Source organism: Gopherus evgoodei, chromosome 12, assembly GCF_007399415.2.
Source record: "Gopherus evgoodei ecotype Sinaloan lineage chromosome 12, rGopEvg1_v1.p, whole genome shotgun sequence".
NCBI lineage: Eukaryota > Metazoa > Chordata > Testudines > Testudinidae > Gopherus > Gopherus evgoodei.
This window is the reverse complement of record NC_044333.1, coordinates 40,254,707-40,276,554: the sequence shown is the minus strand read 5'-3', so window position 1 is coordinate 40,276,554 and position 21,848 is coordinate 40,254,707. Positions and strand designations below refer to the sequence as shown.

The window sequence follows — 21,848 nt, the reverse complement described above, 5'->3', positions numbered from 1 at the left end:
CAGCCTTAGGAAGCCAGCTCCATGCTGCTCAGCGTGAATCCAGCAAGTGTCCCCATTTGTAACAGTTTGTGCCTTTCTGTGTGTCTGTAGATTGCCCCCCCTCCGTCGCTCGCAGAACCCCTGAAGGAACTCTTCAAGCAGCAGGAGGCCGTGAGGGGGAAGCTGCGACTCCAGCACAGCATAGAGCGGGTAACGGAGAGCCGCTGGGGGATTCCTTCGGGGGCGAATGGTGCTTAACTCCCTCCACGTGAGAAAGGAAGGGCATGCATCGCTCACTGGGTACTTTCTCCTTTTTCCTCAGGAGAAGCTGATTGTTTCATGCGAACAGGAGATCTTAAGAGTTCACTGTCGGGCAGCGAGAACCATTGCTAACCAGGCAGTGCCCTTCAGTGCTTGCACCATGCTGCTGGACTCCGAGGTCTATAACATGCCTCTAGAAAATCAGGTCAGTGGCCATCTTAAGAGTGGTTAAATGTGTCTCAAAGGTCTGTTTGTGCAGCTGCCCACGTGGGATGTGCTTTCCAGAGTGAGGGGTGTAGGAGGCCTTAATATGCTTCCCACCCAGGTATCTACAACTCCCTTCCCCTACACACTAGTGTGATGTGGGAGATCTCACAGCATGTGCTGCTGTTGACTAATCTGACTCGTTTGCCAGAGGGTCCAAGTCACAAGTTCAGCTGTCCACTGGGGGGTGGGGGGGGGGGAGAGAAATGTGTCTGTGAATGACATACAGGAGCCAGCATTATATGCCTGTTTAAAGATGGCAAAGCCCCCTGATCTGTCTGCAGGCTGCAAAGCCCCCTCTGCCTCTCCTTGTGAGCAGAACCATCTGCATGTGAGAGGTTTATTTCGGTACCTTCTGTGCAGCTGTTCCACAATCCCCAGTTGTTTTGCACAGAGAACAGAAATCTATGAAATGACTTTCTTAGAGAAGACTGGCTTTGAAAAGCAAAACTGCACTGCACAGCCCACAGAGATGGGCTTTTTTCCTTTGATTCCACGTAGTGTGGAGCTGGAGAAAGCTGAGAAGGATTAGCATAGAAAATGAGTCAGACTTCAGCAGCCTGTAGTATTGTTCAGCTTCATAAGAATTTAAAATTAGCTGAAGTAGGATAGAGCGATTACATTAGCACCTCCTGCTGGCCAGAAGCTTTGTAGCTGCACCACTAACCTGCCAGAAAGCTGTCATCTCTGTAGAAAGCACACTGCTGCATTGCAGAAGCTGATTCCTGTGCTGCAGACAGTATAGTGGCATTCATTACTGATCCAGCATATTGATCCATGCATCTGATTTACCTCTCAGCATTTCCCAGGACAAAAAGGAAAAAACATTATGGAAATCTCCATGTAGAAGACATTATGATCTGGGGCACAAGTTCAAGGACTCGGTGCGCTGCAGGTGTTCCGTTCGCAAAGGAAGAACTGAATGAGTTTAGTATGAACAGATTCTCAGCTCCAGCTCCATGTGAGGAAGGCAAGGAGGGAGCTTGTGTGTATAGCATCCACCACTCAGGCTGAAACCTCTAGCAACATGCTGTGAAAGCAGCACAGAGCTGCATAGCCCATTATTCCTCCCTGCTGGTGCACTTCTGGCTACTTCAGACCCACCACTCTTCTTTCCTCCAGGAGTGTGGTGTGTTTGTGTGGGGAGTGGAGGGGTTCGCACCTGTCCAATAGGCTATTTATTTTATTGATATGTTTTAACTGTGTAATTCTGCTTTGTGCTGTTCCTTGTGCAGGGAGATGAAAACAAATCTGTCAGAGATCGTTTCAATGCTCGCCAGTTTATTTCCTGGTTACAAGATGTGGATGACAAATATGATCGAATGAAGGTGAGAGCTGCGTGACCCTGCTGTTCCTTGGGGATTCCAGTGCACTGGGTTTGCAGCATTTCCAGGAGTCAGGAGTGGATGTTGCTAATCTGTAACCTGCTTGGGATATTCTGATTGGCATTTGACAGGTGAAATGAGGGAGGGTTTCAGTCTCTCCTGTGACAGTGGTTGCTGATCCAGTCAGTCAGTGGAATTCCTACAGTGAGTCCGAGGCAGCTGTCCCAGAGCAAAGGCCCTAAACCCTGCTCTCCTACCTGGCAGCATGAGTCACTGCTGCTGGGCACCTGAGAGATTTGTGGTTTCCAGAAATCTCTGCTAAGGGCAAGGAGCCCCTGGGAGACAGCGTTGTGAGCAGTTCTAAATGCCACAGCTTGCAGTACACTGGGAATGGGGAAGTGCCATGGAGAGAGCAATCCCTGCTGTGAGCTAGGCAAGGACAGGCTCTCTGCTGTTCTGCAGATGGGAAAGCAATCAGAGAGTAAGGCTGCGGCAGAATTCCTGACTCAGCCCTGTACGTGTTGCTTCAGGCCACACAGTTTCCTCTTTTCCATGCTGTTTGGTCTGCCAAGCAATAGCCAGCTGCTGCACCCTGGCTGGCTGGCTAGCTGGAAGTCCCTTAGGTAGATTTTCTGTCCAAGATAGTTCCATGGCCTCCACACAATCTGTAATGTATTCATCCTCACAGCACAGCTTGCTGCAGAGCAATGCTATTGCCCCATTTCACAGATAGGAACTGAGGCACAGACACTTACCCTAGGTCACAGAGACAGAGCAGGGACTTGAACCCGGGTCCCAGGCGAGTGCCCTAACCAGTGAGCCAGCCCTTCCTCTCTTGCTTCCTTCATCTTTCACACAGAGGTGGAGACTGCAGGTCACAGTGTGCAGTGCTGCACATTGGTTGGGCCTGTATCACCATGTAAAGGTGAAAGACAACCGAGCTGCAGCATTTGGCCTGTGTTCAACCAGCACTTCGCACTGACTACCTCCCGGGCTAAAAACTGTTCTAATCTGGCCTGTTGTTCCGAGGTCTTACAGCACCTCTGGAGGAGTGGGGCCCTCTCAAAATCCTGTTCGACAGACTTTTTTCCAAGCGTATATTTCCTTCCGACAAGGTCACCCAGTGTCCGCTGTGGAGCCTGTCCCTGGCTGGGAATGTCTGTCCAACACAATAGCTGCAAACTCCATTGTCTTGCCACCAAAGTGCAGTTGTTCAGTACAGTCAAGTGATTGTTGTCTTGTCTCTTCTCTCCCATGAACCCCTGTCTCTGCTGGGCGTTCGGTTCTGGTGCAGACGTGCCTGCTAATGCGACAGCAGCATGAAGCCGCTGCCTTGAACGCGGTGCAGCGAATGGAGTGGCAGCTGAAGGTTCAGGAGCTGGATCCAGCTGGACATAAATCCCTCTGCGTGAACGAGGTTCCCTCATTCTATGTGCCGATGGTTGACGTCAACGATGACTTTGTGCTCTTGCCGGCATGACAATACAAAACTAGGAGACATTCTCCCTGAAAACTGGCAAGGGCGGGAGCCCTCCGAGGACGGATGCTCGAGCTCACATTCATCCTTACCACTTGCTGATGAATCTCTGGTCAGAGGAGGAGGAAGCATCTATCGGCAGAAAACAAAACAGTAAGAAAAATAATTGCACTTTCTTCACAACGTCTCCCTCACTTCTGGACTGATCACAGCTACGCCAGGCAGCCGGAGTAGGGGAGCGCATCTCCTTTCAAACTGGTTGCTGCAGCAGAGGGCAGCCAGCCTGCACACAGCAGTGAGCGTCTGAATGGACAAGGGGGAGAGAGACTGACAGAGGCAGGAAGGAGAAAAGGTTCAAGGACACGTGTATTGCAGAAGCTGCTGAGCAGGGCCAGCACCCATGCAGTTCATGTACGTGTGAACATGGCGATTTCAAGCTCTTTGTTTTCCATTTGTCTGCACATCTCCTCTTGGAGAAGCTGCAGAGGAGACGGTGGGTTTTTTATATTTCTCGTTCCATCCTGGTTACGGCACAAATTAAAAGCAAAACTAAAAGGAAGCATCCAGCTTTCCCAGCTGCGGTTCTGGAGGTGCAAACGGCTGCAGCTCCGGACCCCGGACGCCTTCTGCGTCATCATAAAGTAGCTGCTCGTCACCACGTTTGGATGAGTGAGGAGGCACCTGGCACGTTATGCACACGTGACTAGTACGGTGAGTGTCTACCGCGAAAATGGTGACGCAGAGCAAGGACTTTGCCGATCATGTTTTTAATGGAGTAAAATCCATGTGGTTTATATATATTTTTTCCTTTAATCTTGGGCATTTTGTTTCTCTTTCTGAGAACATAACTTGAAAACACTACAGAGCCAATACTCATATAAAGAAAATTGTATCCCATAAATGCTGTACAGTTTTTATATACATTAACAATGTACTTTTGCTGCCTTCTAGATAATTTATTTTGCAACACATTACTGCACAGTTGTAAATAACTTATGTACTGTAACATCACTTTCAGTTATGTGTAAAGAAATAAATAAATTAATTAACATTATCTTTGTATGTATAGTTCACCCTAGGCAGCACTTTCCCTCTCAAGGAAAAAACTTAAGGGCCAAAATGGTGTGCAGTGTTCAGTATTTCAACCCCGCCTCCTGGGATTCAGGCCTTGCAGGCTCACTCGATCTGCAGTCCGTGCTGTGGAGCTCTCCGAGCGTTGACCTCTTCTTTTAACACAGTCTAGTTTTTTCCTTTCCCCCTGCCCTTTTGAGTTCAGTGGAGTAGTGAGACCCCCCTGCACAGATTCAGAAGCTGTGCGTCAGATTTAACGAGGTGATGGGGATGGGAGGAAGAAGGGAGAATCCTATCCTGACACATGCTAGCTTGGGGCCTAGAGGAATTCAGAAGATGTTACTTGCACGTCTGGGCTGAGAGAGGGACAATTTTCCCCATTTCCTCATCCTGAGCTGCTGTAATCTGGGGAGCCAGTGATTGAGCCACATGGCGTAGGGAAGGCAAGGCAGTAGGGTGGCGCCTTTAGCCATTTCTTCATTGTGAGCAGCCATTCTAGTGCGCTGTTAGTATTGTGAGTGCTGGAGAAGGAAGCCAGTTGCTCTCTCTGTCATGTATGGAAATAAACCACCACAGCTGGGGAGGTAACCGTGAGGGTGAGCTGGGGCCAAAAGATTCTCTGGTGCCACGGCAAGCTGCAGCCATTGGGTACCCAGCACCACTTCTTTTGTGGGATCCTTTCTGCCTCGGTTTTCAGGGTGTGCTGGATACGCCGCCAGGCATCAGGCATTAATGAGCAGGCTGGGGCCTAGCTGTGATTTTGATCCAGCTCCATTGGCCCAACACTGCAGCAGGGTCCAAACGTCTGGGGCCGCGTGGCGCTCTTGGCCCTTGTCTGAGGCTTCAGTTAGCTGTGGCCAGCAGGGGGCGCACTGTGCAGGGAGATGCACACCCGCCTGGAGCGTTTCCTGTGGTGTGGCCAGCAGGGCTTCCGAGAGTCGGAATGAGCTGCTGTTCTGGGTTAGTCAGCACTAAAGTGTGCTTGGTGCAGACTAGCTGATCAGGTTGGGAAGGTGACTAATTAGAGATTGAAGGAACACACCCCTGCATCCCACAGCCTGTCTGGAGGCCACCTTCACCACGGCACTGGGAGTGCAGATTCCAGCCTGCCCTGTTCTGTGGCCTTGTTCCTGGTGTTGGGGATGTTGCACCCTTGCAGAAGCCAGCTGTCTGGCTCTGGTCTTGAGAGCAGAAGCTCTTAGTTGAGGACCCAGAGCCCGGCAGGAGGCATTCCTCGGTTGTGTGCTCAAAAACCTCCTTTGGTACCACTCAGCCAGCCACAGCGAGGAGGGGCTGTCCCTGGAGAGGCTGGGGGGAGATTGCTCAGAATTAACCTGGGGCCTGGGGGCGTTTCTAGTTGTGTATTTAAGGAAAGATTGTCCTCTGGCTCCAGCTCAGCTGGGGTGCGCACTGCACTGTCTGGTTTGGAGCGCTGGATTCGGACAGTCGCAGTCAATAGGGAGAGTAGTGAAATTGTCACGTCAGCTGGGATGCTGGGTATTTCTGCTGCTATATTGCTGGGTGGTGGCACCATGGCCAGTTCCAGAGAGGGTTGTATTGGTTGAACATGTGGCTGTAAGTGGAGTAATAATGGAGACTGGACCTAATGCAGCTGGCAATGTTTGTACCCAAGCACAGACATACAGGACATGGCTGGAGGCAGATGCAAAGTGCCTCTTCCATGCCCTCTGGTCCTCGCTCCCACCGATGAGCCAGCTCACTCCATACTGTCTGGGCATGTCGGCCAGCCAGCCTTTCTCCCTTTGCAACTGCAACAACTGGACTCTTTCCAGCTGCAGTGTGGAAGTGACCAGGCAGGATACTGCTGGAACACACTGGCTCAAATAATCCTGCATGCCATGACCAGGAAACATGGGCACTAGCACAGTGGGGGCTGGGGTGTCCCCGGAGTGTGCTGCACCTCATGCCCTGACGGGCTGGAGGGGGGCATGGACAGACACCCATGCACTTAGAGGCGGTTTTTAGATGTTGCCAGGTGCATGTGCTAGGCAAAGTCCACTCCAGACACCATTTAAATTCCTGTTCCGCTTCCCCTCCTCTCCTGGGGCCTGAGCTGCTGCGGGAGCCGGGTAGGAGCCTCCAGCTCCGCTCCCCTGTCCTCTTCCCCTCCTGTGCACTTTGGGGTGAGCAGCCTAGATGGCAAAGATGTGGCGTCTGAAGCCAAGGCTCGCCCGGTGCTTTGGGACCTGGGCTGCTCCCCCAGATAACACGGTACAGGGGAAGAGACAGGGCTCGAGCAGGGGGAAGTCCGGAGTGGAATCAGTCTCACATTTAGCTAGTGGAGAAGCCAAAGCCCAGTGGAGGAGGAGCAGCAGTGGCAGCAGTTCTGGCACCTAGGGAGTCGGAGAAGCTGCCAAATTGGCATTTCCCCTTGCTCAGCACTCTGCATTCAAATTCTCATTCTGTCATCCACTGGCGTTTTAAACAGCTGCTGTTATGGAGTGACCTGATTACTTGAGCTGGGAACCACGCAGCCTTGCAGCCTGCCGGGTCACCACTTTCCTCCACGCTGCTTCAGAAAAGCCAGCTGAAGCACATTCCTGTAAGGTGATTTTCCCCACTAACTTGTTGAATTAGCACCCTCGGCCTGGTGGGGGCTGGGATTCCAAATCCCATCGCATCACATGCTGAGATTGTTTTGGAGAGTTGGAAAGACTGACGGGGCCAGATTCTTGGCTGGTGTAACCGCACTGGCTTCACAAGGCTTACCCCAGTGAGGAATGAGGCTTGTTGCATGCAAAGCTAATGAGGCGAGTGATCTGTCACAGCAGCTAATTTCTTCTAACTACATTGCGTTAGTGACTTAAGAAATGAAATCCCTAGCTCTCTTCCTAAGGCTGTATGGTGAGACGGACAGGCTGTTCCTGGCCGTGTACAACATTGGTGCTCGGCGCCATCTCGCCGTGCCACTGTGGTGTGTCAACGGGAGTTTTCTCTCTGCCTGTGCTGTGCACAAACCTGTCGGGGGGTGTCCTGGGCTGAGTGACTGGTACAGTGCAGGAAGGAGGAGGCTGCTCTGTGCTGTGGAATGTATCGATGGCCTACAGGGGGTCAGGATCTGTAGCACCCCTGGATGTATTTGGAATGTTTTTTAATTTAAACATTGAGTCCTTGGTTTCCAGTGTTTGAGCTCTTTTGCTACTTTCCTCTTCCTTTCAGGGCTAGGCTTTGCCTGATGCAGTGGCTGGTTTTCTCCACTGGTATTGCCAGCTAAATTGCAGCACATGCTTTCCATGCAAGGGGAGGGGAATTGATAGGCCCGCCAATGCTCCTGCTCCGTGGGGAGGATACAGGAATGCTTTTCTTTCTCTAGAACACAGGAATATGGCTACAAATAACACTTTATTAATTTCAAGCCCAGTTTTCTTTTCTTAAATAACCATCAATTAATCTGTATAAGCATGGAGAGACCTTTAATCAGCCATTTAAAGCAACAATAGCAAAAGCATTGTATTATCTTTGACACCTGTGCTCCGTGGAGTCAAGTCTCAACTGTGTAAATTTCCCTCCTTGTAATGCTTCTATGAGACTGTATATAAATGTAAATAGCTCACAGGTCAATTCACACCCTTCTGTTTGTACTAGTCCAACTTGCGTAGTATGTGGGGTAAAACAGCGGCAAGGTTGCGTTGTCTGTAATGTAACAATGTCATTTTTTTTACAATGTAGTTTGTGTACATATTGTTTGGCAGTGCTGGTGCTGCCGATGCCACTGCTCTGCTGTGACACTGCTGTCCTTTCGCTGTACAACTTCCTGCAGACAAAGTGAATACAAATGTTATTTTCTACAGTTGCATGTACAGAGATGAGCGCCAGAGAGATGCTGTTGTCCCTCAAAGATAATGTTCGTAAATAAATTAAAAAAAAAAAAAAAAAGCAAGGCTTGTTTGTGAATTTCTGCCAGCTCATCTTCCCGAGGCCGGGTTTTCTGTTACTGTTTCACATCCCTTCAGCTTCACTGTTCCAGGAATACCCGGTGGCTTCAGCTACAGGCAGCCATTCAGTGTCTGGGGCAGGGACACCTTCTGTTTGTACAGCTCCCAGCACAATAGGTCCTCTGGGTACTACTGGAATACAAACAATCATCCCTCCACAGGGCACTTGCCTGGGGGTAAAGTCCAGAGCCATAACAAGGGTGTGCCGGATTACTGTCGCTACAGCCTGCATCTCCTCAGATAACCCCCCAACTAGTGTCTCTATAAACACAGGGCCAAAAGCAGCCCCTCTCAGTGGAGTTGCACCAGCTTAGGCCAGTGCTGAATCTGGCCCATAGTGACAATTCTGATCAGAGGCCTACAAGGAGCTAGCTCCCTCCACAGCTTAGTCACTGCTGTCCTGATCAGCAGCTCTGTCTCTTCCAGGTTTTCAGAAGGTCTGTGCAGTCAACCCACTACAGGGAAAGACACAAGCCTGGGATGAAGACCCATGGGTCCCGCCTGCTGGGGCAGTGTCCTACTGGAGTTCCTTGAGTGCAGCCCCCTCTTCAGGGAGCTGCAGCTGAACCAGTCATGGTTGCTGGGGACACACAACTGAACCACACAGCCGAGTCAGTGTTGCACAGTTCCAACTGGCCACTAGGCGTCACCAGTGCTCCACACAAGCCCCCTGAACCTCCTGCTCGACAACACCTGGCCCAGCTGGAAGCCAGGCTGAAGTTCAGCACCTACCAGGCCACCATCTTGCTGGACATGGACCCTGTGAATTCCTACATGTCTCCCTGTCTGTAGCTATGGATCTGGAGGGGGCGGGGAGCCAGAAACAGAACGGGGTTTCTTACCTTATGGTCTGTGTGTGACTCGTACACGTCACTTATGGAGCATCCACATGGACAAAGCCTTGAAGAACTAGTAGTTTCCTAGGCGGAGCCTTCCCAAGTGTTTTGTGGAGTGGGATGGAGCAGGTGCAGTAAGAGACACGCCCCAGCCCACCTGGACCATCATCCCATTTCCTTCAGCCTTTTTCACTGATACAGAATGTTGAGATGTCACAACCCGGATGTCTCTGGCAAGTCTTTGTTACCAGTGCCCTTTTCTAATCCTGCTCAGATCCTGGCAGTGCAAAGGGGAACCCTTCACCTACCCTGCTTCTGAGACATCTTAGAGCAGGGGATTGGGACCCCTCAGGGGACCGTGAGGTTATTACATGGAGGGTATTGAGCTGCCAGCCTCCACCCCAAACCACACTTTGCCTCCAGCATTTATAATGGTGTTAAATATATAAACAAGTGTGTTTAATTTATAAGGGGGGGTCGCACTCAGAGGCTGGCTGTGTGAAAGGGGTCACCAGTACAATAGTTCAAGAATCACTGTCTTAGAGCATGAAACCCCTTGACAATTATTAGATTAAAATGGTCCATGATGTAAATTTGTGTTTTTTCTCTGTTCTTGGCACCACCAACCCTCAAATTTAGCTAGGGTTACAGCTCCTCACCCCCCCAGAGCTGCCTGGGATTCCTGTTCTTTGGCCATTCCTAACTCCATCTAGTTAGCAGTAAAGGCTTTCTTTAAAGCGGGTGCTTTCATTAAAGCCTTTTTACTCTCAGTAACGCTCCCCTGTGCAGTGCCACAGCATTGTCCCAGGAGAGGTGATTTGGTGCCACTCTCCTAGTGCCACTGCAGGAAAGGCTGGCAGGGTGCGTAATAATGAACAAGAATTTCCCCTCTGTCATGCTCCCAGCTCCCCACTAGCTCTGGGAGAGAGAACCTTTCACAGAACCAAGAGACTTGCATTGCATTGTGGGAGGACAAACAGCGTCATGGGAAGGAACTGAGAGAAAAGGCAAACACAGCAGGGAGGAGATAAGGCAGAATGGGAAGGGAGGGGCGGGGCGGATGTAGATATTAGTCAAGGTGTTCAGCAGCTTAGATCCGGTGAATGGTGCCAGGCTGCATTTTTATGGCAAAGTCCCATTTGATCTACTTAAACCTCTCAGCATCAATCTACCTGTAGCACCCAATTAATTGGCCCCAAAGCCCAGCCTTAGGCTGAAGACCTGTGTGTGCTGACTGACCCAGCCTCTGCAACATGGGGCTTGGGCACTGGGCACCCCTCACACCCCTCAACCTGCTGAGACCCACCCACCTGTGAGCAGAACGCTTCAAAGGCTGTGAAAGGAGCAATTCAGCTCCTCAGCCTGCAGACTTTCACTTAGCACAGAGCTTCTCCCCAGGACAGCGAAGGTTGGGTGCCTGGCCCTGGGCTATCTCTGCCCAAAGGAACCACACACAAGGGCCCTCTGGGCTTTTCCTTCCTTCATCATCCAGGAGCCCTCACTGCCCTTCCTGAAGCGGCAAGCAGCACTGCACTGAGCCTGGGCTCTTGGATGCACCCACCTTAAAGCTCTTACCTGGCACAACATGTCCAAAGCCTGTTTGCAGCCCAGAAATTCAGGGCCATGATTGTTCTCAGAAGGTGCCAGCGGCACCGTGAGCCTCATTCTGCACATAACTGCCAGTGTGCAATGCACAAGTTGGCCCCACCAGTCCCTTTCGGTGGGTCCTACTCCTGCCAACGTATGTTGGGGTGAAGGGCACCCAGCTAACCAGAGTACCAAGCAAGCTACCTAAGGAAGCCTGTTTAGATTGCAAGCTCTGTAGTGGGAATCTCCATTGTTTGTGCAGTGCCTGGTACAATGGAGTCCCCATCTAGACAGTGTCAGCCAAATCTCAGTGTTCCCAGCCTCCAGCTGCACAGATGAGGCAGTACATGAAGGGACGCCCCGGGAGGTGTCTTAATGCTGGGATTCATAGAGCCCCAGGCAAGGGAATAAAGCAGGAAATGCTCTGAGGGTGCAGGCCAGTCCCCTCCCAGCCATGAGGGGCACTGCTGAGATTCATTAGTGGTATTGCAATAGCACCTAGTGGTCTCAGCCCAATAGTGCTATGTGCTGTACAGAAAGACAGGCCCACCCCAAGGACTTTACAAGCTAAGTGTCAGACAACAGCTGGAGCCAGACAGCTGGAGCAGGAGGAGCACAAGGTAACTCTGAGAAGACTCTAAGCTAAATAATATAATTCCCATGAATCACTAGGGGCCAGATCCTCAGAGGAAGGTAGGTGCTGAACTGCCATAGAAATCAATGGGAAGTTGGCACCCAACTTGCTTGGCGGAGCTGGCCTGGCTGAGACACATCCCAGAGGTTGCCAGCAGAGGCGGCAGGAGTGCTGGTTCATGTCACCTCAATGGAGCCATTATGGGGAATTACTGGCCTCCACCAAGCCCTGGCCAGTTCTAATGGGCTGTGGCTGGGCGGGTTTGGAGCCTGACTCTATTTGCTCCCTGGATTAATGGAGAAGGGCTAGGAGAGGGGAGAAATCTGGCCCCAGCACCCAGCTTGCCCTAGCATCCCCCTCTGCTTATCAAGTTGTGGGCGAGGGGTGGCCCAGTCAGGGTGGGGGATGCAGGCAGGGGAATTACCCACTCCCCTTAGGGGCAACCTCCAGCTCCCAAGGATTTGGAAGCCACAAGCTCCTCCTCCTGCAGGCTGGCGCTGGGGCTGCTCTCTGCTGGGCCAGCCCTGGGTCCCTCTCCATTGGGACAGGCCTGGGCCACCTCAGTCCCCTCCCCTGGTGCTGTCTCTCCCGGGCCCTTATCAGGGCTGATGTTTGCAGAGGGCTGGGCGTGGCCCTTTATGCTGCTCCTTCCCTATCAGGGGATTATCAGCACCAAACCAGGGAGTTTCACCTTCCTCAATTTGGCTCAGCCCTGACCACGCCCCCTGCTGCCCCCATTTCAGTGCCACCCGAGGCTCTGCCACCCCCAGGGCAGCCTGGGCACAGCCCTGAGCTGGGGGGCTCCCCCCATTTCAGAGCAGGGGGCTGGGCCCAGTATGGAAGGTGGGACTGATACGTCCTGAGGTCTCTTCCAACCCGATCTTCTATGATTCTATGGGTGCACCTCGTTGGGGGGCTGGGGAGCACCCAGCCTAGGGGATGGGAATTCGGGAGCGGCCCCCCCTGGGAGGAGGGGTTTGGCCTGGCTGGGGGAGAGCAGTTGGTCCAGTTGTGTTTGGCCTGACGGCGGGGGGGGGCGCAGGCGGTGTTAGGCCGGGTGGGTTCGGCTGGGCGGAGGCCGGGGTTGGCCCCCGTGGGGGTGGGAGCGGCCTGGCGGGGGGTGGGGTTGGCCCGGTGGAGGTGGGAGCGGCCTGGCGGGGGGCGGGGTTGGCCCGGTGGAGGTGGGAGCGGCCGGCGGGGGGAGGGTTGGCCCGGGTGGGAGCGGCCCCGCGGGGGGCGGGGTTGGCCCGGGTGGGGGTGGGAGCGGGAGCGGCCGGCGGGGGGCGGGAGCCGGTCCTGTCCCGCCCCGGGGCGGAGCCAGCCCCGGTGTCCCGGCGCGGCGCGGCGGTGCCAGCCCCGCCCGGCCCATGGAGTTCGATGCGCGGCTGCTGCGGCCCGCGGGCGGCTTCGGGCGCCGCGCCCGGCTCCTGGCGGCCGCCACCTGGGTCCCCAACGCGGCGTTGGCGCTGGGCTTCTTCGCGGGGCTGCTGCTGGCGGCGCCGCCCGCCCACCGCTGCCGCCCGGACCCCGCGCTGCTGCCGCCCGCGCTGCGCAACCTGTCGGGCCGGGCGCTGCTCAACGTCTCGGTGCCGCGGGGCCCCGCGGGCTGGAGCCGCTGCCTCCTGTATCGCTACGCGCCCGGCGCCGCGGGTCCCAACCGCACTGGGCCCTGCACCCGCGGCTGGGACTACGAGGTACCTGCGGTCGGGCTGCGCTCCAGCCTCGTCACCCAGGTGCGTGGGGGCTGCCCCGGGGGGGGCCGAGCTGGGTTTGGGGGGGCTGTCCCGGAGGGGGGCGAGCCTGCTTGGGGGAGAGGGAGCTGTCCCGGCTTGGGAGGGAACTGTTCTGCGCGGGGGGGCGAGCCGGCTGTCCCGGCGAGCTGGCTTGGTGGGGGGTGAGCTCCCTGCTGTCTGGCACCCCCTGTCTCTGTGCCCCCTGGCTAGTGCAGCGCTGTCCCAGTGCCATGGGTGTGGGGGGGACACTGAGCTGGGCTCGCAGGGCGCTGGGACTCCAGCAGTGCTCTGTCGCAGACCCCCAGGCAGACGCTCCTGGGCGGTAGATGCACCTGCTGGGAAAAGGCAGGACAGCTTGGGCCTTTTCCCCAGGAGCCCTGATCAGGCGTGAACCTCTGGTGCTAAGTGTGGGGCTGCCTGGGGGCTGGCGCTAAAGATGCCTCCACAGGTGGCCCCGCTGGCCCTGCAGAGCCCCTGGTCCCAGCAGAGCTGCCCAACTGCTGTCTCCTGGTGCGTTTGCATAATTCCCAAACCCAGCTGCGGTTTTGTTGCGAAATGTTGTTGGGTGTGGAGGGCAGTTACAGGGCAGGAGAAGAGCCCTGCCTGCCTAGCCGGGCCATGGCGACGTGTCGATGTTAGAGAAAGTGCTGTGACTTGAAAAGCCTGCACCTCCCTGCCCCTAACCCTGACCGTGCTGTGGGAGCAGGGGCTGTGGAGGTCGAATCCCAGGCTGACACCAACTCCCTGGGGACCTTCATTAGCGCTCCCCCTGGGAGGATGGTCCCAGCACTGGGAGGCCTGTGGGTGGGGCAGGGGGCAGATTGAGCTGGATTCTGTTGCTGCTCAGGCCGGATGTGCTCCATGGGGCTGTGTGCAGGGGAAGGAGATTGAGCCTTGGAGCAGGTGGATGGGCACAGCCCTGGGTGAGAGCTCCTTGCCTTCCTGTGCTTGGAGGGGGTGCTCCATCCCCCTGGCCGTGCTCTGCTTCTCCAGCAGTGCCTTGGGGCGGGGGTGAGAGTCACAAGTCCCGGGCAGTTACTTCCTTTTCCTGTTTGCTGCTTCCATTCCAGGGTGTTTTCTGCCGTCCCTGGGCAGTGCGGGGAGAGGAGATGCCAGTTGTACTGACACCCGGGGGTGCCTGCATTCAGGGTGCAGCTGCTTCCCTTGGTGGGTCTCTGTTAGTGATGGACTTGGATGGCAGGCAGAGTGGAGATCACCTTGTCCTGCCTCAGCTCTCCCGCCTTGGGCAGAGAACCTGTCTGACCTGGCTAGCTAAGTGTAGTCAGGCCTAATCAGTGGCTGGATGGAAACCTCAGGGCAATGCAGGAGGTGGCTCTGGGATGCTGGAGGGGGTGTACTGGGCTGTGGTGCCAGGGTCAACATGCTGCTGGAGGGTCCTGCCCTCTGTATGGGACAAAGGAAGGTCCAGGCTTGTTTTGCAGGAGTCAAGGTGTTCGCGTCAGTGGCCTGGCTAAATTCCTCATCCTGCTTCTCTAACCTCCCCCTGGGGTTTCACCTGGGACTGGGAATCTTCTGGCTTCCTGCCTGAAACCTCTGAGCAGTGTGCCTGCTAAACAGCTGCAGGGGTCCAGCCCAGAGGGGGCTGCATTGCAGTGGTGGATGTGATGTGCCGAGTGGCCTGGAACTATGGAACGGTACCATGCCAGTTCAGCCCACCCCCTGTGGGTTAGGCCCGTTCAGGGCAGCATCAGGGACTTCATGGCTCACTCTTCCTTCCTCCGGCAGTGGGACTTGGTGTGCTCAAATCGCTGGAAGGTGCCACTTGAACAGACCACCTACCTGCTGGGCTGGCTCAGCGGCTGCATTGTGCTCGGCTTGGCCTGCGACAGGTAAAGCACCAGCCACAACGGGCCCCAGAACAGACCTCCCCTGGCCAGGCACAGCATTGTCCATAACCAGCCCTGCCCCTTGGGTTTGTGGCCAACCCTGATAGGTGCCACCCTGGGGCATTGGGGTGGGGGGCTGTTCTGTGCCTCTCTCCCTGCTCAGCTCGCTGCCCGTTGGCTCTCACCTCTAGGTTTGGCCGGCGTGCCACCTTCGTGTTCTCCCTGGTGCTGGCGGTTCCCCTGGGCATCGGTGTGGCGCTGGCACTGAATTACATGATGCTGCTGTCCCTGCGGCTCCTCCTCGGTGCTGTGCTGGCTGGCACCTTCCTCTCCCTCTACGTCGCAAGTAAGTCTGCTTGGTCCGGCCCCTTCCCTGCTCCAGGAGAGAGAGCCCTGCGGAGCCCCATTGCCCTGTGCATGTGGCCCCTTGCCTTGGTTTTTATAGTATTGTTGTTTATATTACCATCGTGCCTTGGAGCCCCAGACCTGGACTGGTACCCCCTGGTGCTAGGTGCTGTACGAACACAGAACAGACCAACTGTCCCTGCCCCTGAGAGCTGACAGTCTAAGTAATTACCTCTGCAGCTCCCCCCCGAATGGGGAGTGGAGAGCCTGGCTGGGCTCAGTTTGGGTCTGATCTGGGAAGTGACGTGCCTTGCCCCGTCCCAGGATCACCTGCCAGTGTAACCCCAGCGCTCTCCTTCCATGTGGTGGGCATTGTCATTCTCCAGCTGAGCAGCAGGGGGTTTCAGAGCAAGATGGGAATTGTCCTGGTGGCTCCTGGCTGGAGCCCTAGGGGCAGATGGGTGATGGGTCCCTGGGCTGTGTGGCTCCCTTGTTGGCTCACGGGGCAGCCGCTCTGATGCCCAGCTAGGTCCCTCTGAAGCACCAGTATACCTGGCCCTGGGACTCCGGCTAATGGTCTCCTGTTTGGCGGGGAGTGGCTGCCAGGAGGGAGCGGGAGGCTAGGGGTGTCTGCTGCAGCCCCAGGGTGTGGGGAAAGCACACGGTCACCTTGGGAGTCGGCCCGTTGCGAGCTGAGCCGCACAGGACTGTATTTGCTCCCACGTTGCCAAGGGCTGCAGTGAGGGACGGGCAGCAGCCCCAGGAGGCTCTGGCTTGTGTGTTGCTCTGAAGAGGTGACCCAGGGGCTGTGAGGGAGCCTGGCTCTGCAGCTGCCCTCGTCAGTCAGGCCAGGCTGGGAGCAGAGAGGGCGGCAATCCCCACAGGGAGCCAGCCCCACTGTCCCTGCCCAGCACTCGCCTTGCAGGTGTCAGCCTGATGCAGTGTGAATCGACCCTCCCCCTCGGTCTTACACCCCCGATCCGGTCTGAGCGTTGCCTTTCTCCCCACCCCAGGGCTGGAGCTGTGCGACCCTCCCCACCGGCTGATGGTCGTCATGGTTGCGGGGTTCTTCTGGGTTGCCGGGGAGCTGCTGCTGCCGGGCTTGGCGGTGCTGTGTCGGCAATGGCGGCTGCTGCAAGGTGCCGTGACGCTGACACTGGCCGTGCTGGCCACCTGCTGGGGGTAAGGACTGGCTGTGCTGCGGGGAGGGGGGTGGGCAGGGACGGGGGGGTGGACAAGGCCAGCCTGGCTTTGCTGGACACCTGCTGGGGGTAAGGACTGGCTGTGCTGCGCGGGGGGGGGCAGGGAGGTGGGCAGGGGGTGGGCAGGACCAGCCTGGCTTTGCTGGACACCTGTGGGAAGATGGCTGGGGAGCTGGAGTGGCTGGCGGGGAGCCCCACCCTGAGGCACTGTGCTCCATCATGCCCCACCCCTCCCTGACCTATACAGCCCCCTGTGCCAGAGCTGACCTACCCCCAGCTCCATGGCGTGAGCGGCACACAGGGAACACAGGCTGCGCCTCCTCCCTCGCTCACACATCCCGGTGATGGTGAAACCGGCTGGCAGTGACTCTGGGACTGCGGCTGGGTCAAACACTCCCCAGACCCTTCAGCTCAAGTGCGGCGCCGGCTGCCTCTGAAGGTGCCCTGGAGCCCTTGGGGCTGGGGGTAAATATTTGCTCCAAGCAGATTAAACACGGTTAATTTATTTGCCAGGTTGGTTCTGAGCTTTGTGCCCTGATCAGACCTGGGGCTTGCAGGACGGGTGGGGGTGGGGGTGGCAGAGAGAGCGGGAGCCTGTTAACCCTGGATGGGGCTAGAATGTCACTTCCTCAAGTGGCACCGTGGCAGGGAGTGGCCATTGGGGGCAGGAGCAGCAGCTGGGTCCATGCACTGCTGGCCCCAGGGTTGCGGGGAGGCAGGAGCCTGTTGCAGGCGCTGGGGGGCAGCTGGTGCAGGTTCCCTGTCTGGTTCCTGAGTTGAGTGCACCCCAGACTGTGCAGGGCAGATGGTGGTGATGGGTCACAGTGAACCTGGCCTGGATTGGTGCCATCTCCGCCTCCGGGTGCCACCGTCGCCCTCGCCTGGGGGCTCCCTGCAGGGCTGCCTCGCCTGGCAGGGCGAGCAGTCTGTCCTGGGAGCGGGTTCCGTGCGACCGCGTGCTGAGGTTGGGCCCGTGGTGACCCTGGTGACGCTCTCCCTCCAGCTGCCCGTCGCTGTTCCCAGAGTCGCCCCGCTGGCTGCTGGCCACGCGGCAGCTGGAGAAGGGCAGGAAGGGTCTGCGGGCCCTTGCAGAGGGCAACGGTGTGAGCCTGGAGGACGAATTCTACAGCCAGGAGCACCTGTTAGCAGGTGAGAGCTGGGCCCGAGGGCCCCGACCGCATCCATGGGGCCTGACCTAGGGTCAAAGTCAGGCTGAATCCGGTGCTGTTCACACATGGCATCCCCCTGCCCCCCCCGAACCTGCTCCTCCTCCCTGTCCCCCCAGCTTCCCCCCCATCCACCCGCTCTTGGCTGAAACACTAATGCTCTAGGACCCAGCTGTTCTAGGCTCTGTCCCGCCCTCTGGCTCTGCCCGGAGCTGTGCTGACCATGCTGCTGTTGTGCCCCCAGAGCTGGAGTCGGAGGGGGCCCCGCTGCCATGCTACCACACACTCTGCGAGGTCTTCAGCACCCGAGTCATCTGGAAAAACAGCCTCATCCTCGGCTTCACAGCGTAAGGACCCACCGCACGCGGGGGGCAGGGAATGGCTGGACCATGGGCCTCCCAGCTCCACCTCGTGCCCCCTTTGCTCTCCTGGGCACTTCCCCATGCGCCCCCTTGCTCCCAGCCCCCTGCTATTCTAGCGTTGGGCTCCCCGTGCACACAGTTCTGCCGATGCCCCTCAATCCACAGCCCCCCTGCTCTCCCAGCCCTGAGCTCCCCCCAGCACAGTTCTGCTGCTGTCCCTCCCTCCAACCCGCCTCTCCCTGCTCCGACTGCCCCGAGTCTGAGCAGAGCTCGCTGCTTGTGCAGGCTGCATGGCGGTGAGTGACGGGCGCAGAGCTCACCTGGCAGCCAGGCTGAGACCCTCCCAACTCGCATTGCATGCCCTAGCTAGGTCGCGCTTCAGCTGCCCTCCCCGTCAACAACGCCCCCTGCCCTCCTGCAGGTTCATCGGCAGCGGGATCCAGCACTGCTTCACACGCAACCTGGCTCCCTACCTCCCCCAGTTCCACTTCTCCTACTTCCTGCTGGCAGCACTGGAGGCGGCGGCTTGCCTCTTCCTGTGCGTCACGGTCAACCGCGTCGGGCGCCGCCCCATCCTGCTGCTCTGCACCATCCTGACCGGCATCGCCTCGCTGCTGCTGCTGGCCCTAACGCAGTGTAAGGGGCAGGGGGCCTGGGCCAGCCCGTGGGGACTGGCAGTTCTTCCCATTGCATGCTGGCTGCCCCTCTGCTGGCACTAGTCCTTGGGAAGGGGAGGCATGAGCTCCCTGGGGCTCCCAGTAACTGTGAACCAGCGTACAAGTCAAGCATTTGTGCCCAGCTGCTCACCCAAGCCCTGAAGCCCGGGTAGCACCCGCCCTCCCCCCCCCCCCCGAGGGCAGGGCAAGCCATCCCAGCCAGTGGGTAGGTCATGCTGCGAGCCTGGGACTCCAAACCATGTGGTTTCCTGCTGTGGGCTTGTCCCCCTCCTCTCTTCCCCCTGCCATGGAGTTACTCCCCCCAGGATGATGAGAGCCAAGGAATCTGCTGGGGGCTCCGCTCACCCCTGATACTGGAGAGGGGTGGACCCCTGTTTCGAGAGGGGGCGTTCTGGGGTGTGTGCTCAGCCCCTTGCCTGGGGGTGGAGGTGATGCAGTGCGGGGGGATGCTTCTCCTGGTAGCTGCCTGTGGTCGTTGAACTCATGGCCATGCCCACCTCATCTCAAGCTCCCTGTGGAAGTTCCCAAAGCATCTGATCCAGAAATGGGCTGGACGGACATACCCACTCCTCTGCCCAGGGAGCAGTTGCCGGTGCCAGGCGTGGGCTGCTGGCGGCCTCCCTGGGCTGGCACATGGGGACGTTCCCTGCCCCACTCACCAGGCAGAGCTTAAAAACCCTGTGTTGTAAATCCATGGGGGAGCCAGCCCTGGAGCCCACCTGAACCAGGGGCCCCAGCTATCCAGACTGTGGCGTGTGCTCACTCCGCTCCCTCGCTCCTGACTCTAGATCTGCTGGACTGGATCATCCTGATCCTCTCTGTCCTGGGCATCGCGTACTCACAGGCCGTCACCATGCTCAGCATCTTCTTTGCCAGCGAGGTCCTTCCCACCGTGGTCAGGTAGGAGATGGGCCCTCGCTGCATCCCCGCGTCGCCCATGGCAGCCATGGGCTAGTGCACAATGCAGGGCCCAGAAAGGCGGAAGGGGAGGGGGGCAGCACTGGCTTCCCAGGGGAGGCTGTAGCAGGTTCTCTGAGGGGTGGGTATTGAGTTGCAAGAATCATAGAATATCAAGGTTGGAAGGGATCTCAGGAGGTCATCTAGTCCAACCCCCTGCTCAGAGCAGGACCAACCTCAACTAAATCATCCCAGCCAGGGCTTTGTCCACCACCGCCCTAGGGAACCCATTCCAGGGGGACCCTTTGGGACCAGAGCCAACTTCCCCCACTCTGATCCAGTGCTCCTGCCTGGAGGCTGCCCCCACAACTCTCCCTGTGATGTACTGCCCCCGAGTCAACTAAACTGCTGCCCGGATGCCATGGCAGATTCCTGTGGGGCGTGTCTTTGTCCTCCTGCCCCAGCCAGCCCATGCCCCAAAGCTGGGAGCACACGGCCAGGCCTGGTGGCTGCTTCACTTGGTGCTTGGCTGCTTTTCCAGGCAGGGGCCAGGCCCAGCTCAGCTCCTGGGGTGCACCTGCTGCCTCCACGCTGCCCCGTCAGGCAAAGCCCCAGCTCACCCAACTGCCAGGTTGGGGTGTGGCACCCCCTTGCCCTGTGCTCTGGTCAGGAGGAGGCGCTGTCCCTTGGTGAGGACCTGCTCTGTCTCTCCCCCCTGCAGGGGCGCGGGGTTGGGCCTCATCATGGCTGCCAGCTTCGTGGGCAAAGCGGCTGGGCCCATCATGGACATCCAGAACAACCGGGGCTTCTTCCTGCACCACGTGGTCTTTGCCTCCTTCGCCATTCTCTCTGTGCTCAGCATCATGCTGCTGCCCGAGAGCAAGGGCAGGGGCCTGCCCGAGTCGCTGCATGACGGTGAGAGTCAGCGCCGGCCCCCGCTCTTCCGCTCCTCCCGCCGCAGGGACCAGCTGCCTCTGCTCTCACCCCAAAGCGCCGGCCACGCCTCTGAGGCCCAGGACTACGCCCACCTCGTCACTGCCACCAAGAAGATGCTGAGCTCCCACCGGCGCACTCCCCCGCGGGACAGGCAGCTGCTGCTGGAGCCTACCCCAGGTGGTGACCCCCAGCAGGAGATTTAGCTGGGCTGGGCTGTCTGTGGGGACTGTGCTCTGCAGGCAGGGGGACAGCACCTACTGTTAACTGCCCTGGGCTGCGGGTGTCTCCTGCCCCCAGCGGGCGGTGTCGTTTGTGTGGGGTACCTCCTAGGGCCCATCACACCGGCGCAGCCTGCACGACCGTCTCCTCCGGGCAGCAACTCCCTTCTCGCCTGGAGGGCCTGGCGTGACTGTTAGCCTGCCATGTGCAGCCTCCTGCCTCTGCCTCACTGGGGTGTTTGTGGGCTCCCACAACCCCTGCTGCATACCAGCCCTGCGGGGAGTGGGGCCTGGAAGAGAGAGTGCCCCCAGCCCCCTCCTACGGAGCCTGGCTGGGAAGGGGGTGCCCCTGGCTCAGGGAACACCAGTCCCTGTGCCCCCGGCCAGGTGAGCAGCTCACCAATAAAATGTGCCTTATTTCTAGCTTGGACCTGGTTCTGCTTTCTCTGGGGGGGCCTGTGCCCTGGCCTAGCACTGGGCAGCCCCCTTGGCCCAGGAGTAGCACTTCATTCCCCCTCCACGGGCAGCTGCCCCCCTGCCTATGCAGCACTTAGCGCCAGTCAGTACCATGCTCCAAGCCTTTTTATTGGGGCATGTCGTTGGGGGGGATTCTCACCTGGCACTTGTGTAAGAACGTCACCTCCTGGCCCTGGCACAGCTCTCCACCTCCATGGGTCCCAGCCTGGGGCTGCCCCTGCCCTGAGCACCCCAGCCAGGCAGGGCCTGGGGGGCTGGCTCAGCCGGGGGCCCCCTCCCTGCAGGGCTGCTGCCCTGCTCCCTCCTGCTTGCCTGGTGCTGCCAGCCCTAGGCCAGCTGTCCCTTGCCCCTGCTATCCCCCTCTGCCGTGCTCCTCCCCCAGCCTTGCTTGGGCAATCCCACCCCCCCAGGTGCCGCTGCAGGAAGTGGCTTTCCCCAGGCTTCCTGGGCCTTAGCTGCTCCAGGGGCTGCCCCTGCCAGCCCTGCACCTCCCTCCTGATCCACAGCTCCTGCCAGCCTTTTCCTGCACTGAGATCCCTGCCCCCCCCCCCCGGCAGGAGCCCCCGCCTTGGAGGACTGGGTTCTCTACCCTCTCTCA

At 57.8% G+C, this 21,848-nt stretch overlaps 2 protein-coding genes across 3 annotated transcripts in view; both read left to right on the top strand.

Moving 5' to 3' along the window:
- ANKRD11 (ankyrin repeat domain 11) overlaps positions 1-8,259 on the top strand; it is a 240,116-nt gene extending 231,857 nt beyond the window's left edge. The window contains 4 exon segments of the mRNA XM_030581844.1: positions 91-189; positions 302-445; positions 1,740-1,832; positions 3,124-8,259. Of these exon segments, the coding sequence (XP_030437704.1) occupies positions 91-189; positions 302-445; positions 1,740-1,832; positions 3,124-3,309 (522 nt within the window). The 3' untranslated portion in view covers positions 3,310-8,259.
- Positions 8,260-12,757: 4,498 nt separating this feature from the next.
- On the top strand, positions 12,758-21,196 carry SLC22A31 (solute carrier family 22 member 31). Of its 2 annotated transcripts, XM_030581773.1 has the most exons (9): positions 12,758-13,123; positions 14,870-14,973; positions 15,162-15,316; positions 16,329-16,497; positions 17,521-17,666; positions 17,928-18,030; positions 18,467-18,681; positions 19,511-19,622; positions 20,341-21,196. In XM_030581773.1, exons 1-9 carry the CDS (start codon positions 12,758-12,760, stop codon positions 20,756-20,758), a joined length of 1,788 nt encoding a protein of 595 aa, XP_030437633.1. In that variant the 3' UTR covers positions 20,759-21,196. The 2 variants fall into 2 exon arrangements, with proteins under 2 accessions (XP_030437633.1, XP_030437634.1); XM_030581774.1 differs by lacking the exons at positions 17,928-18,030; positions 18,467-18,681.
- Positions 21,197-21,848: the final 652 nt, after the last annotated feature.

Bases quoted from the DNA above. Each gene is read 5' to 3' on its own strand.
- SLC22A31 (XM_030581773.1), top strand. From the start codon at position 12,758: ATGGAGTTCGATGCGCGGCTGCTGCGGCCCGCGGGCGGCTTCGGGCGC. The intron at 13,124-14,869 runs GTGCGTGGGGGC...TTCCTCCGGCAG, and splicing joins GCTCCAGCCTCGTCACCCAG to TGGGACTTGGTGTGCTCAAA. The intron at 18,682-19,510 runs GTAAGGGGCAGG...TCCTGACTCTAG, and splicing joins GCTGCTGGCCCTAACGCAGT to ATCTGCTGGACTGGATCATC.